At 40.5% G+C, this 16,667-nt stretch overlaps 1 protein-coding gene across 2 annotated transcripts in view; it reads right to left on the reverse strand.

The window, feature by feature from the left end:
* Positions 1-966: 966 nt before the first annotated feature.
* LOC136835677 (2,4-dienoyl-CoA reductase [(3E)-enoyl-CoA-producing], mitochondrial-like) overlaps positions 967-16,667 on the reverse strand; it is a 113,680-nt gene continuing 97,979 nt past the window's right edge. The window contains exons 7-8 of one of the 2 annotated variants that reach the window (XM_067099511.1): positions 11,381-11,538; positions 967-2,174 (exon numbers count right to left, since the gene is read on the reverse strand). In XM_067099511.1, the coding sequence (XP_066955612.1) occupies positions 11,389-11,538 (150 nt within the window). In that variant the 3' untranslated portion in view covers positions 967-2,174; positions 11,381-11,388. The remainder of the gene's footprint in view (positions 2,175-11,380; positions 11,539-16,667) is intronic. The other variant, XM_067099512.1, reaches the window with a different exon arrangement.

Here is a 16,667-nt window from a genome sequence, read left to right on the forward strand (position 1 = left end):
CAAGTCACCAAATTTCTCTAAATGAAAATGCTGCCATATTAATGTGATGTACAGTAGTCCTTCAAAGTCATCTCTAAATGGATGATACTCTGCCATAATCTTAACTCTTTTTTTTTCAGCAGCTGGAATTAAGCGGGTTCAGAGTCTTCAGGGAAATTCTGAACAATTGCATTTACTTTTTAAGTGAATATAAGTAACAGTTGATTTTATTTGTGGTGTGAATTCCTCGAAAGCATCTCTAGCCATACTGCAGGTGTATGGTGAGACTTCCGAGCCTAAGAAGAGCTTGCTTTTTGAAGTGAAACAACATTTTCTGGTATGGCAACAAAGAACCAAGTGCCAATGGTATGGCAAAAGCAGTTCTTACTGCCAGTAAGAACTTGTCTTCCTTTGCTTTTAGGAGGATTACCAAAATGCATGACTTAGTCATGAAAGATAAGAGGAGGCTTCTATTGATATCCACCTGTTTGGTAATGACAAAGGCCTGTCATTATGATACAGGTCTTTGTTTGTGAATCTGTACAATAAAGTGGAGGTCCAGTTTACGAGGGATGTTAGTTTCCTTTTTAATTTGGCAATAAGAGAAGAAGCTGTAAGTACTGATGAAAAGAATAATACTAAGATATTGGTAATGGTGGTTACAGTGATAAGCTAACTGTGAATATTTACAGATGGGTCTTGTTGGACTAGACTTTGTTGCCCAAGAAAAGAAGACTGCACTAAGGTTCAATGCTGCAGAGACTGCATTACTCCTGAGCTGCTTTACAATGCTGAAGGAGATTTGAAGTTGACATATCCTTCGACTTCTCATCCAGAAAATCCCAGGGCACTGAATGGATGTATCAAGGAACAAATTCAAGCTATCTGGGAGTACAAGTTGAAGGCATTAGTGATGACAGCTATAACTACATGGTTGACTACAGTAAGGTAGCGAAAGTGGTGCTATGAGTAAAATAAACCCTTAGATTTTGAAGGTTTTCGATTTCATATAATTTATATAACAATGAATACATAGAACCCAAAATGACAAAAGGAGGCTGGGAACAATCTACTGCTTCAGTGCATTTGCAACGTGTAGCAGAGTGAGCTGGATAATTAGTTCCTACCAAGCAATAGCAGTGAGCTGGATAATTAGTTCCTACCAAGCAATAGTCCACAGGCAAGTTAATGTGTAGTGTCACATAATTATTCACTTTGTTTTGTCATCTGGACTTGAGAATTAGCATATCTGGCAATTACGTGACTGCAAATAGGGATCTGTGACTGATAGATTTCATATGAACAACTTTACTTGTTTCCAAAGAACCAGGACACTGCAGCTCACTATTGCCAATTCCAATCATGGAAGAAACTGTTACAATGTTTAAAAATAAAAAAATTTTCACACCAAAATAGTCCGAATACAATACAAACATAGAGTATATGTGCTGTTCTATATTAATTCTAACTTGGCTGTGCTTTGTTTGTAAGAGATGCAGAATGTCTTTTTAGGCCTTTAGCTGACAGATTTTTTTTACTCCATTGTGACTTTTGGGACCTTGATATTAAATAACACATCTGTGTTGGGTTTGTTGTACAATAAATATGATTTCTAAACACTTTCATTTTATACAATTCAAATACAGTACTTTTAATCCGAGTTCCTGCCTAACAGCCCAGTTACTTTCGCAAAGCTAATGTCATACAACACCACAAACACTGAATCCTGTGGCTGCTGGCGACCTGAGGACACATGCACAGTTCTATCTGCAATCATCCTTATTTTAAGAAGCTAGTGTCTGGGGTAATGTTGTGGCCAATAAGAAAATTATTACAATTCAGGATCTTTAAACAGCACTGAAGGATAATGAAGGTGTACAGCTTTTTTTCCATGGTTTATAAAATCCTTAACACAGTATACAAAATACATTCGCACTATACAAGATGCAACATATAATCTTGTATAAAATTCTGCACTTTCTAAAGTATTACTACCTCTCAAGCATTTGTAAAAATACTGCAGCAAAATTTAATTTCTAATACAATGAACTTACCCATCAAGCACTTTCCTTACTTTTCTTGTTAGTAGCTCGAATTAATTTTTCTAATAAGTCCCACTGATCTTGTTGCACCCTGTCAAGTACATTGAACTCTCCTGCCATGTATCGATACTCACCACCATCAAGGGCGATAGTCTGTAAAAAAAAAAAAAAAAAAAAAGAGTTTACATTAATATCATTACTGGAGACCTCACAAAAATCTGTCAAAAATTATAAAATTTTTAAAATAAAAAAATTAGAGGATCCAACGTCGTTTAGTCTAAAAGTCATTAGATGCTCTTCACTAGAACACCTTGTTACAGTCCCCACTGATATGTGTGCTTACAGTGACCCTCACACAGCACTTTGTAGGCATTAATAACAAAGAGTAACTGCAGCCTTTATTCACCTAATGTATTCCCTTCACCATTTATTTACCATCTGCAGCAGCTTTTGGTGTCTTCAACTTACAGGTAGCAGTGCACATTATTCTGTGGCAGAGTGTGTGATGAAATTTTTGGAATAGTTTTGTTTAATCATACTACACCTGTAAAGGAATATTATTTTTGTGGTGGCACTCCAGATTATGTTTAATCATGATGTCTATGAATTTACTATTCATGCTATGACAACTATTCTGATGCTATTTTAAAACAGAATACTGTACTTCTATTTTATCAAGTAAAAAAATCACAAATTTTTTATCAATTTGTATTTTTCATAACTAACAAACCTGTGGTCTGAATGCAAGGGGAAATTTCTTTAGCACCTGCTGGAGTGCGGTAAAAAAAAATAGTACAAGGCTTTGGTGGCAAAGGGAGACAGCCAATTGGGGTGCTGGAGGAGGGCACAGCCCGACCTGATTCACCCCAGCTACGCAGTTTTCTTCCAGCCCAGGTAACTGAATGAGGGGTGGCTTGAGGTGGGCAGTATACATTTGATAGTTATGAAAAATACAAATTGATTAAAAATTTTGTCATTTGTTCATACACAGGAACCTTTGGTCTTAACGTAAGGGGGACTTACTCTTGGAGGGTGGAAAAGGAAAGCCTCAGAACTGACTGGAGGTTCGGCTCACCTGTAAGCCTCTGAACTGTTAAGTATAAGCATAAGTTGACTGAACAGCCAGACATCCAGGCTAAGAGACAATGTGAACTCATATCTACATTGTGTCTTGGAGGAAGGTAAAGAACTTGTAATTGTCGGAGACGACAGAACTCACGTTAGCCACCAACCTTGTTTGTTGTCAGTTCCTCTCTACCCTTGTAAGAGAGAGGAAGGGGCCTGCATCTATAAGGAATTTGTATTGTGTGGGAACAATCAAATATAACAAAACAGAATGGGAGCTCGCTCACCTGTATCTAACCAGTTCCAACACATGATGGACCAATTCTCTCCACTGCCTGCCAGAAGAAGAGAAAAAGAAAGAGAAAGGAAGAGGACCAATCATCCCATTCACTCTCACTTTCATAGACCAACACCTTCGGTGAGATACAAACTCTCCCGCTAGGGGCACTGGATGAACTACACAACTTGAGCAGCCACCACCGGACCCAAGGAAAAAGTGTCCAAGGACCTGTGGGCAACGTCCTGCAGGCAGAAGGATGTGAGGGCGGTTTGGCGAAGCCATGTACCAGTCTTCAAAATCATGTGAACCGACAAGTTTTTTCTGAAAGCGATGGAAGGGCCTAGGCCCCTAACATCATGTGCTCTTGCTTGCACTGTACTGGCATATGAATGTGAAGAAGTACTGCAAGCTTGTCTAATGACTTCATGTAGGCAAAAGATGCGTTCTTAGACACTTCTTTCTTGTTCCGGCCTATGCTAACGAAAAGTCTTAGAGACTCAGGTCTGAGATGCCGAGTCCTTTCTAGATAGCTATGCAGTGCCCTGGCAGGGCATAAGAGTAATTTGTCTGGATCATTACAAACAAAATCCCCAAGGGAGGGGATCAAGAAAGACTTGAATCTGTCATCATGAACAGAGGGATTTTGAGTCTTAGCTAGGACCCACAATCCCTCATAAGCTTGGTATTGAAAGAGTCCATGAAGTTCACCAACTCTTTGATGAAGCTAAGGCCAGTAAGAAAATCGTTTTGAGTGTTAAATTTCTCTGTTGAATCCCGTAAGGGTTCATATGGAGCATGACTGCTAAGCACTAGGGTCAAGTCCCAATCAGGAGGTTTAAGATCTCTTGGGGAACGGCTGCTCGAAACTTTTGAGAAGCATAGAGACTTCCTTTTAAATGCCTAGAACAGCTCTATAGTTTTTGATGGCTGAAACAGAGAGTACAGTCCAGGCCACAGCCAGACCCCAGAAAATCACGGAATATAGGAATATAGGATACACCCAAAAAAATGAAGTCCTATGTAAACATAGTCTAGCCTAGTTACTGACTTAGCCTACTACTTGGCTAAGTTCTGATACCACTTTTTATCATTTTATTACTCACACATTTTCACCTTATCATTTTATAACATATATTTTATATCTTTGGACTCTTTCTTCGTACTGTGTAATTTTCTTCAAAATAGTGTACTTTATATAACACATTTAGCCTACATTTCCAAGTTAGCCTAACATAAGCCAACTGCTTACTTAACTCTTTTCAGAATCTGCACTTTCATCTCCTAAATTTACTATATTCATAATTATTGTTATTAGTTTCTTTGTCATTTATGTTGAGTGTCGAGGGTAATAAGATGACAAAAATAATGAATGAATTTCGGTGATCACTCAGTGCATTTCAACGTCACCATCTAAACAGTAAACAAAGCACTAACTAAAGGAGATGGATAGAAAACCTTTTCTAGCTAGAGAAGGTTTTGTATCCTTCCCCTTTAGTTAGCAAATGTTCAGTGTTTGTTTTTCTCAACAGATAGCAGTGTGCTTGTTGACTTTTTTTGACGGTGACGTGTCACATGCACTGAGTGATCACTGAAATTCATTCGTTATTTTTGTCATCTCATTACCCTCTACAATCAAAATAAATGACGAAGAAACTAATAGCGATAATTGTGATGACATTAAATTTAGGAGATGAAAGTCACAGATAATATTCTGCAGCTTCTGAGAAAAGTTGTAAACAATATGTGGCGCCACTCAACAAACTAATGGCGGCCGATTCAAAAATCGAACCAAACCATGGGAGTTCCCAGACCACAGCATGCCGGTTTTAAGAGGTTCGATTGTAGTTTCTCCCTACAGAGAAAAATGAAGTCCACTGCTTGTTGAACAGAAGTTCTGACGAGAGAAACCCTGTTGATAACACCAACCACAGTAGATGGCCCATCTCCCTTGGTACATGGTAGATAACCTGACATCTCTCCTGCTGCTTTGCAAGAAAAGCCTTTCACTTGCAAAAGATACTGGATAGTCTCCAGCCGTGAAGAGGTAGGGATCCTACTGATTGGTGAAACTTCTCAATGTGCAGTTGGCATAGAAGGTTGTGCCATGGAGGAATTCTCCCTGGGAGCCTTGGTCAGTAAAGCTAGGAGATCGGGGAACCACTCTGCATGTGGCCACAAGGGAGCCACTAGGCTCAACCTGAGATTCTGAGAAATCATCACTCTCTTGATTACTTGACGGACTAGACAAAAGGGAGGAAAGGCGTAAACATCCAGGGATGTTGCAGGGCATCTTCTGCCACGGCCCAGGGGTCTGGAACAACCGAACAAAATTCCTCTAGTTTTATGTTGAATCTTGTCACAAAAAAGGTCTACTGTTGGCCTTCCCCACAGATGGAAAAGCCTTTCCGCTGCTTCCTGATGTAGTGACCAACTTGTCCCCAGAACTTGACCCCGACAACTCGGCTTGTCCACCACAACATTCCTCTTGCCTGGAATGTATCTGGCTGAGAGATCCACTGAGTGCAAGACCACCAACCTGAGATTCTGTACTGTCAATTCATGAAGCTGATGTGACACTAGCCCCCTCCCCCATTTGTTGACATAAGCTACCACCATAGTGTTGTCGGACATGAGAACCACGGAGTGCCGTCACCCTTTCTTGAAGTTCCAGGATGTTGATGTGAAGCTGTTTGTCTTGGTGATCCCATACTCCTGAAGTTAGGAGATCTTCCCAGTGTACTTCCCAACCCTCCTGCAAGGCGTCCAAGAACAGAAGAATCTCTGGAGAGGGAGAGGTCTTGTCGTCCAGCCACCATTCCAAGTCCTGTCTCACTTCTTTCTAGAGAGGAACTCGAATTGGGAGAATCCTTCGAAAAGGACCAAAACTCTTTGTCTCCATTGGAGAGGCCAAAGGTGGAGATGCCCGTGACGACAAGTAACCTAGAATGACCTGCCGCTGACGTGCTGGTTGTTTCTGTCTGGACAGGAAGGACTGAACATCTCTCCTGAACTTGTCGATGCATTGGTCTGATGGAAATACCCTCGCCCCTGTCGTGTCGATAAGCATGCCCAGGTAAAGTATCCCTTGGCTGGAAGTGAGATTTGACTTCTCCAAATTTATCACGATGCCTAAGCCATGACAAAGTTGGAGAAGACGGTCCCTGTCTTGGATTAGCTCTACCCGAGAACGTGCCAGGACTAGCCAGTCATCGAGGTATCTCAAGATAAGTACTGTGTCCTATGAGAGTGGGCCCAGGTTGAAACTAGGGTGAACACTCATGAACATCTGTGGGGCAGTTGAAAGGCCAAAGGAAAGTACAGTACCTTGAATTGGTAAACTATATCTTCCAGACTGAAGTGAAGAAACTTCTGGGATGATTGGTGGATTGGAATCTGGATGCGTCCTTCAGGTCTATTGTGAGCATGAAGTCATTCTTCCTGACAGCTGCTAGAACTGTGTGAGGAGTTTCCATTTTGAACCGAGTCTTTCTGATGAAAAGGTCAAGAGTCGACAAGTCTATAAGAGGTTTCCAATTGCCCGTCACTTTGGGGACCAGAATGACACTGCTGTACAGGCCTGGGGAAGGATCCTTTACTACCTCCACAGCTCCTTTTTCCATCATTTTCTTCACTTCCTCTTGCAACCCTTGAGCATACATTGACTGGTGAAGGGGAAGCTCAGAGAGGGGAGGATAATCATTTCTTCCCTGAAGAACCATGCCATGCCTCTGGGTGGTGGGGTGTGAAGGGCGGTAGGCATATGGAGGTGGCTGCAAGGTTTTCTCTGATGGCCTTGGGGTCGCTGCAGGTGGCTTGGTCAGGCATCTCTCTGGTAGTCACCAATATGAATGAGGTACGAGTAAGATACAGAGGTCTACAGTTTACTAATTTATTTACAAAACTTTCACACAGGTCAATAGCTTGTGTGAGCCGCAAAGTAGTCCTGACCTCTTGACATATCAAGGAAGGGATCAAATTTAAACATCTGTGTTTCTTCACAGACATAAATTTACAAATGGATGGATACACGACATCTGATTGACAATTATACATACACTACCGGAAAGCTGGCATAACAATATACAGAATGATAATACATGAAAGGTGACAATAACGGCGACTGAGATATTTGCATAAAAGACGTACGAGAGAATTTGTGTTTTTCTCGACTGCATGGTTTTCCTCCCATGTTACTTATCGTGGGAGAAAGCAGATTTTGGCTGTAGGCCTGCCACGTGGGCGCTACACCAGGCAGCCCCCAGCCCCCATCGATGGCAGTGAGTGGGTAGGGGTGGCACCTCTACCACTTTACCATCTTCCTCCTCTAGCCCTGCCTCTGCCTCCTCACCCGGATCTGGAAAAGCAGGACTGAAAGGGCCGCTGCTGAGGGGCCTTCTTGGTTGGAGATGGTGAAGGTTGAGGACCTCTGCGAGGTCCCGTCATGCCTTGAGGTCTTTTAGAAGTGTAAGAAAAAGTTTGAGGTCTGGGCTTGGAAGTGCCAGCACGAGAAGGACCAGGTGATTTCAAGACAGCTTGATGTACAAGAAGGTCACTGTTGTCCACTCTACATCTGTCGACTGCAGTGTCAAGATGGTCCTTGTGGAAGAGAGACAAGGAGCTTAAGATATCTCCACTCCTCAGACCTAAGACGGAATCTGTACTGATGAATCTCGAGACTTTGGAGAGGGCAGCATCTCTTCTTTTTAGCACCCAGTTGGCCCACATGTTAGCTGTTAAGTGAGCCAGGTAAGAAATAGTCGTTCTGCCAGACAGCAACAACCTAATAGAATGTTGCCCATAGAAGTGGAAGAGATCTTTGGCACTGCTGTTGGCCATAAGTCAAGCCATGAAGCAGCCTGGAATGCTGACGAAGTGGTTGTCTCCAAGGTAGCCATCTCTTGACGGGTGAAGGATGGGCCCTCAGCCTTAATCTGGTCTAGCGATAAGCTTGGGCCTAGACGGACCAGGTCTGGGTCTACCGGCTTTGTCTGCAATGCAACCATGGAAGTTGCATAAAAATGTCAATGTCAAGGAAGTGGTGGAGGGAGCAACTTGAAAGACCTACTGGAACTAAGTAAATTGTCCCATCTGGAGACATGGGAATTCACTTGACTAAGAATGAAGTCAGCATGCTTAGAGCATGGCAACCCCAAAAAAGTCTTCGTCTCTTTCTTAGGCCCAAGCAGGGCTTCAATATCCAAAGAGTAATCAGAGGTGGTTGCCACAGCCTTCTCAACTAGGTCATTATAACCACGGATGGGCTCGATGACTTCAGCGTAGGTTGTCATAAACTCTTGATTATCTGCATCCTCTATTTCCTGGACATGGGAATCAATCACCCGAGTTGGAGTTGTCAAAACATCATTGTTCACCACTAGAGTGTAGGCTCACTCAGGGCCCAGGATTCTCTTGGGGGCCTGGAAATCTGAAGAACGAGAAGGAATCTGGTCTTGATCCCAATCCTGTCCACGAGAACTACAATAAGGAAATGGATGTCTCAATTGGTTACGCGGCCGTGCAGGGCTGCCCTTATGTGAAGAATGGTCACGGCCATATGATCGCGAGCACAGATTACGGTCACGGCTGTGTGATCGGGGGCATGGATCACGGTCCCTTCTAGGAGAACGTGAGCAAGAAAAACGATGTGGAGACAAAGGCTGAGGGAGGTTATGCAGCCGTGTAAGGCTCTCAACACGGGAAGAAGAGACACGGCCGTGTGAACAAGGGCAAGGGCTAAGAGAAGAAATGAGGAGAAAGGTCCCGGTCCCAAGAGCGTTCCTTCACAGTTGATTTCTTGATGGGAGCCTTAAATTCCTTCTACGGACTTGGGAATCATTTGTTCCTCAAAAAGGATGGGTAGATGAAGACGAGATCCCAGCGACCTTCTGTGGAGAAGTCCAATCTGTAAAGGGAGCTTCTCTGGGAATGTGTAGTGCAACATGGGAGTCAGGAACTGGGCATGGATCGACATCTAATGCAGAAGAGACATGGCTGTGTGCCTTAAAGGAAGCACAGCTATGCGCAGAAGCAAGAAGGCTTGAAGCACCTCTTGATGAAGCAGAAATGGGTTCGACACGTGTTTAGGCGAACAAGGATCAGCTTTAGGAGAAGAGGAGCGAGAATCCGAAGAGGGTCTGCGATTCTTCTTGTGTGGAGGAGCTACGAAGTCCCTTTTTCTCCAACATCCAATAGGAATGGGCCGAACAGATGACGGAGAAGAAGAGGAAGATGATAAAGATGAAGATGATCTACAACGTTTCTTAGATTTCAGCAACTCAGCACGGCTGTACTTCTTCAGAAAAACACCTTCGACTCTGTCAAAGAAAGCCTGAACAAGACAGTCGGAGGGAGCAAATGTAGTAGGCCCAGGGATGGAAGTCAATGGAACGACATGGTTACTAACAGCATGGTGTAAGGTGAGGAGAGAGCTGTTGACAGATGAGATGACGTCACAGAAATGGTAGCTCTGGAAACAGTTCCAAGGAGAGTCGTTTGAAGTTGGGATGACATCACAGAAACTGAAGATCTGGAAACTGTCATGGCGGACAACACTGGGATGCGAGAAGACATGAAGTGGAACAAAAGGCCGGAAAGGGTTGGTACCCCTGGTAGGCCTATCAAAGCCCAACACACACAGAGCTTCTGCACATCTACCCCTGAAAAGACCATACAAGAGGGAGCTGCCTCCTCTCACAAGGAGAAGCTCCCCAAAAGAACAGCAGCAGCAACATCAATACTGTGCTAACAAGATCTCCTGAACACCCCCTCGAATCTTCTAAAGACGAAGCAATAGAAGAATGAGAGAAGATAAATCTTCCTGAGAAGAAGAAGCAAGGAGAAGAGATTTTTTAGCAAAGAAGAGATGGAACAAGAAGGAACTGATACGTCTGCTGCCATGGGCGGTGAAAAACCTTTCCAAGATGGAGCCGCCGATTTCCTATTTTCTCTTCTTACCACAACTCTTCTATTGCTCAGGAGACCAAAAACAACACTCGGGACAGGGATTACTCACACTATAATCATTAGCTCTGCACCTACTACAAGTGGTATGGGGGTCTGTATCCAAAGAGGCCAAATAATGAGAACAAGGGTTGTTACCCATCCCTGGATATCACCTCTAAATCACTCGGAAAAACGCACAAACAAAAATAGAATAAAAAAAACCAGAAAGCCAAGGCGTAATAAGGGCAGGAAGTGCTACAATAACCGGCTTCTTGGCTAGAAGGCAGAAACACCGTCTTGCTGTCAAGGGGGTTAGAGAGAAACTGGTACGCTACTGAATCTGGTCAGGCTGCACCCTCCTCCTACACCCCTACTAGCTGTCTCCCGTTGCCACCAAATCCTTGTACTATTTCTTAACCAGACTCCTGCAGGCGCTAGAGAATTTTCCCCTTATGTTAAGACCAAAGGTTTGTTCTGTGTATGAACGATTCAAACTTAGGATATAAAAATTGCCAAAAATGAGGTGTCTGAGCATCAATAAATGATTAAAAAATTAAAATCAGCTCAGAATATAATTGCAATTTCATCTTAGTTTTTTCTTGTATTACTGTAAAATAGTTTAATAAGATCATTGACCATATTTTTTAAAACAAAAGAGTTCCAGTACCAGACAACATACACTCAGGAAACATATTCATCTAATTATAAAATTACACAAACAGGAAACCACACAAAATACTACCCCAAAAGACTATCACAAACGCACCAGGAAGTTCTGAGCCAACTCGAGTTTTTACTCTCTCAAGACTTATTCATAAGCTAATGGTGTCCTCATTTTCCCAAAATTGCTCTTGTATATCTCATAGCTCTAGTTTCTATATTTCAGAAAATAAAAAAATTTTGCAATTAGTGTAAATGCTTAATGCCCAAAGACAATGGTTGCTTGAATACAAAAAAATTCAACATTTCCTAATGCTTATGTACAGCATAGTTAACATAATACTGTAAAATAATTTGGATATGCATTTTTTTAATTTTTTAAAAATATACTCGTTTCCAATGAAGATCATACCAAATTAATTATAATTTAGCTCTTCGAAGTGCTTTATCTTTGTCTGAAGTGCCTCGTATTAAAGTTTCCAAGCGATCCCACTCCTGTGGTGATATTTTTCTCAATCCATTAAATTCTCCTGCCCCAAATCGGTAGCTTCCTCCATCTAGAGCAATGGTCTGGAATATTTAAAGACTGTCACTAAAACACTTTCATTAATTTTATGACTGTTTCTCCATTTATTAGGAGGCATGTCCATACAAGAAAGATTCCAGTGTTTGATTTCAATGCCTGGTGCTGGAAAATCTTGCGTATCAAATCAGGAGTGTCAGCTACATTAATCATTCATTGATAATCTAGCTTTTCATTAAAAAAAAAACTCTGATAACTAAAGAAGAATCATTGTTATTCCATTGTTGCAACACTACTCAGGAAAAGAAAAGAACAGCAATCTATATCTAATGTAATATGGAGATATACTTCAACACATTACAGTATTAGATATTTCTATCAAGTGTAAAAACAAAAAGCTCCTCAAAGTTATTTTTTTTTATAATTCTAAAACTAAAAAATCTCCTTATAATATATATACTGTAATCCTTTATTTTACATTTACTTAATTTTCATTTAGTACAAGCTCTATGAAGGTACCACAAGGCTTACTGTTGCCAATGATGCCTACTAACAACCCTCATGATTTCAGCAACAGTGACACACTGAATTGTCCAATTTAGAAGGATCATATTTTGAAAGCAATGGTGATAACAATGACATGGTTTCTCTGCCAGATGACTGATCATACAAAGGTTCTCCTTCTTAAAACCAGGAATTCTGTTATGAAATTTACTGTTCAAAATAAAGATGAATGAAACTTACAAATTTCTCAAATACCTGAAATTCTCAGGTCCTTGATGCCTGAGTCTGAGGGCTCCTTCCTCAAAAACAACATAAGTGAACTATTATTGTTTCCTCTTGTAGAATGATATAGAAGATATTAACAGCTAATAAAGTAGAAGTTACATTCAATACACAACCTTGTGGTCCCTGTAGTGTGGTAGTGCCATCAGTGCACCTCACACGATGCACTGTAGGCAGTGCCAAAGGTTCTTTGCAGTGTCCTTTCAGCCCCTAGCTGCAATCCCTTTCATTCCTTTTACTGTACCTCCATTCATATATTTCTTCCATCTTGCTATCCACCCTCTCCTAATGATTATTTCATAGTACAGTTGTCCTCCTGTTACATCTTTCAAATCTACCTACTCTCAATTACCTTTCCAGCACTGAATGACCTCAAAGGTCCCAGTGCTTGGCCTCTGGCCTAAAATCCATATTCCATTCCATTCCATCCAAACTTGTGGTTGGTTGATTGGTTGGTTTATGAAATACAGGCTGCCATTCAGCGCCTAAGACAGTGATAAGAGGGAGTTGGAATGGTTAGAAAGCATGATAAAGAGATCCAGAGAATAAAGAAGATGAAGTACAAGTCCCTAAAAGGGGAACCTGGAGAAAACCCCGACATTTGCACTAGGAAGTAATAGAGAGGCTGAACAGCAGAATTGAAGAAAGGAAGCTAGAGAGCAGAGGTAAAGAAAAATGCTAAAAAGCAGTAATGCCTACATTGTACCATGTGAGGTGCACAGACACCACTAACTCCCTGCAGGGACACTGAACTTGTGGAACTTGGCATTTTCTACTAAAAGAATTTCTCTTCCTCTGACCATAAAAAACTGGTATGCCAAAAACAACTAAATATAGTGGTCATTCCCTCAATCTCAAATCATGAATGATTTTAAGGTTGCTGTCTCCAAGCAGTATCATGTGAATTTTCAAGTTTACATGATGCTGCCTGGAGAAAAATGCTTCACATAAATTTTTAAAAATCTAAAATAATGGTTAGTTCATTGACAGTTGGGAGAACTGGCACCATACCATACACCAACAAATCTTCTGATTAAGCAAAGAATTTCAAGTCCTAAAGGCTGCATAAATGTAAGTTACAAGAGCTGGATACAACTTCCTCCCTGAGAAAGGAATGGTTGTGGAAATTTATCCTTTCTGGTCTTCACTGTGTATACACCGGTGACTCGGGGAACGTCACCCTGTATGTTTAAGAAGTGTTCAGCCAATGCATGTACGTACTTGTGTATTGACCACTGACCATTTATTTTTAAAATCAGAAGTGGATTTGAGGTAAAGCTGCCTTCCTTCTTTCTAATTTTTCTCCAAACAGAAGATATTGAAATTCTATTACTTAATTAAGCTACAAATAATGATCAAGACTTGATACCTATCTGGCTTCATTGTGTGACGTATACCACCCACAACTCCTGATATTTTTCAGTCTGCTTTTGCAGAGTTCCAATGTGGTGATCTTTCCAAGGGTGGACTATTATTGGTGTTAAGAACTTGTAAAAAGTCACTATATGCTAGTCATTCAGTGTTCTCTGGTCAAAATCAATAAAACAATTGATAGGTCAATACATGACATGTGTCTACCACTGCATGAAAATGTAGGGCTCTCCTGTATCAAGGAGTTCATCATCATTTTATATAAGATATGAGACTGCCCTTCTGTAAGCCAGGGCATCAACACTTAATGGATATCTACTATTCAAATCCCCTCAATTACATCACCATAAACATTATCATCTGGAGGCAAGTATATAAAGCAAATTGCTTGTTTCTTTTCTAGATCAATTTCTAAAGCCACTACACACAAGGGATTACATACCTATTAGATATTTGGGGAATATCAGGACACACAAAGTAAACTTCCACATGACTCTCCATTTGCTGATCACAACGATTCCCATAGCTAGTACATTTCCTACAAGAGTATAGCAATCTTGTTTGCTCTCCTGTAGGCATGCGATTATAAGGAAGTGTTTATGGATAAGCAGTTTCACTCTTCATATTTAGCCCCCAGATCTGGCCAATTCAATTGCAATACATTAGACAGTCTCTCCTGGTGACGACTCTACATGTGGTCTTGAAATAGTTGGCCTCAAATTAATACTTTCCTATATGGGTGTTTTTTACTTCTTGAAGAGTATAAGTTCATCATTTGTTCCATCAGAGTTGCCAGATAACAGCTGACTACCTATTGAAAATTCTGATCTTGATTCTAATTTTGATGAAACTGGTGTCTCTCCCTCCATTACACTGGGCTGATCTTGTATATGTGGCTAAGAAACATCCTTTTAAGTCTTAATTATATCTACTAGGGAAGGACTGTAAAGGTGGTGGTAATGTGCTTGCCACAAGGGTGCTGGTAATGCCTTCAGAGGTGATTCTCTTGTCTAAAGAAGCTTTCTTTTATCTAATGGCTGCCCATTAAGCCTTTTAGGTAACCCTAAACCCTAGCAGGTAATGAAATTATTTCAAGCAATGTCTTCAGGTCAAAGGAAAAGGTACACCTAGGAAAGTGGCCATGTAGTTAGTTGTTGTCAGAAAGGTTTGGGGGTCGACTCTGCTAAATGTGACAGATGGTTTCACAAGGTGTGGTCATAATTACAAAATATACATGGAGTTAGAAATTTTTGATGGCCAAAATACACTACTAGAACACATAGGAAAAGAAGGGAGTTGAAAACCTTGTTATGATAGATAGGCAAGTCTTACAATAAGTATAGCATTTCTGTTAAATTGGGTACACACTGGACTTTGAAGCAGTGGTTCTGTTAAAAATTACCCCTCTCTCAAGCTGGAAGTTACGATGGGAATTATATCACAGGCAATTTCACCATCATCTGTGATAAGTAATGTCAGCATAACTTTCTAATTCCTTTAGAAATCTTCTAGTTAAAAAGAAGTTGCAGCTCTATCCCCTTTCAGTTACAATAAGCCTCATTGGTGGCTTAAATTTCCTTTAATATGTAACCATTACTAATCTTGAAGGTTACTTTATGTGCCAACCAATGGGCCATGGGTAAAAATTCTGGGAAGTCTTATCAAAGGGTGCATACATAATGCTTGAATAATGAACTTTTTTTGTTGCCTAAATTACAACTAGCATAAACTTTCCTTGCTCATTTTCTTCATGATCATTTATTTTGATTTCTCTAATATTTCCAAAGGATTCAAAGTCCTTGATAAAACTCATTATCCATCTCCAGTGAAATTGAAGTATGCCACTTTTCATACAATGTCAGTTAATTTACTTAACTGTTAGAGTGAGGATTATTCACTTGTTTTCCTTAGTTATTAGCACCATTAGTCGCATTTTAACTGTGCTTCAAAGACTCGCTACAATTTTCAGATTTTTTTCAGATGATTTCACCTTATTCTTCAAGTTAGCAGCAAGAACATCATTTGCAATTGTCTGATCAACAGACAGCATACAAGAATTATCAATACAGCTACCAGAAGTTGTGAACAAAGTCGGGGTGCAGAGGGAAAGGAAAATCACAGTCACATCCCGTATTTAACTATTTTTCTATGCAATTTATTTTGCTCTCATTTTCAGCAACATGCACATTTCACAATAGGAATGGAATATAAAATTTAGGCCAAAGGGCAAGGACTAGGACCTATCAGATCATTCAATGCTGAAAGGGAAACTGAGAATGAAAAGGTTTTAAATGTTTAACTGGAGATAAAACTTGGCAGTTGTATATGATTGTACTATGAAACTAAGGTTTGGAGAGGGTAGAAGGTAAGATGGCATATGAACAGAGGTATGGTAAAAGGAATTAAAGGGGTTTCAGCTAGGGTCAAAGGGATGCTGCAAAGAACCTGAAATAATGCCTACAACACACCATGTGAGGAGCACTGATGGCTCTACCCCTCTATGGAGCACATTTCACATTAAAAATTTATCATGTTTCTAGCTGATCCAAAATTTTTACTATACCATCTCCTTGTACTGTATTAACAGGACAACATTATTTTAGCTTGCTGGTAGCCCATAAGTTTAAAATATCAAGAAAAATTTAAATGTTAGATTCCATGGATATGAAAATCAGACAAGTTTCAAAATACTTTGTTTTTGGAAACCTTGATTCATGAAATTAATCATCATTTCTGCACACACCTGGAATCCATGGGACAGTTCTAAAGGATAGTTCTGCCCTGAGATATCAATATGACCAGCATACTGAAAACTTACTTCCAAATGTTATTGGGTGGTTGATAAGACCACCACAGATTCCACCATTAGCCTAAAAAATTAATCCCAATCCCAGCAATGGAATTTCTCTATAATCAAGACAGTGTGAAATAGGGAGTTAGAGAGGGTGAACAGCAAGATAATGACAAAGAAAATTAAATGAAGTACAAAGTTTAAAAGTTGCAACTAAGAGAAAAACTT

The sequence above is a fragment of the Macrobrachium rosenbergii genome, chromosome 55, assembly GCF_040412425.1.
Source record: "Macrobrachium rosenbergii isolate ZJJX-2024 chromosome 55, ASM4041242v1, whole genome shotgun sequence".
Classification (NCBI taxonomy): Eukaryota; Metazoa; Arthropoda; class Malacostraca; order Decapoda; family Palaemonidae; genus Macrobrachium; species Macrobrachium rosenbergii.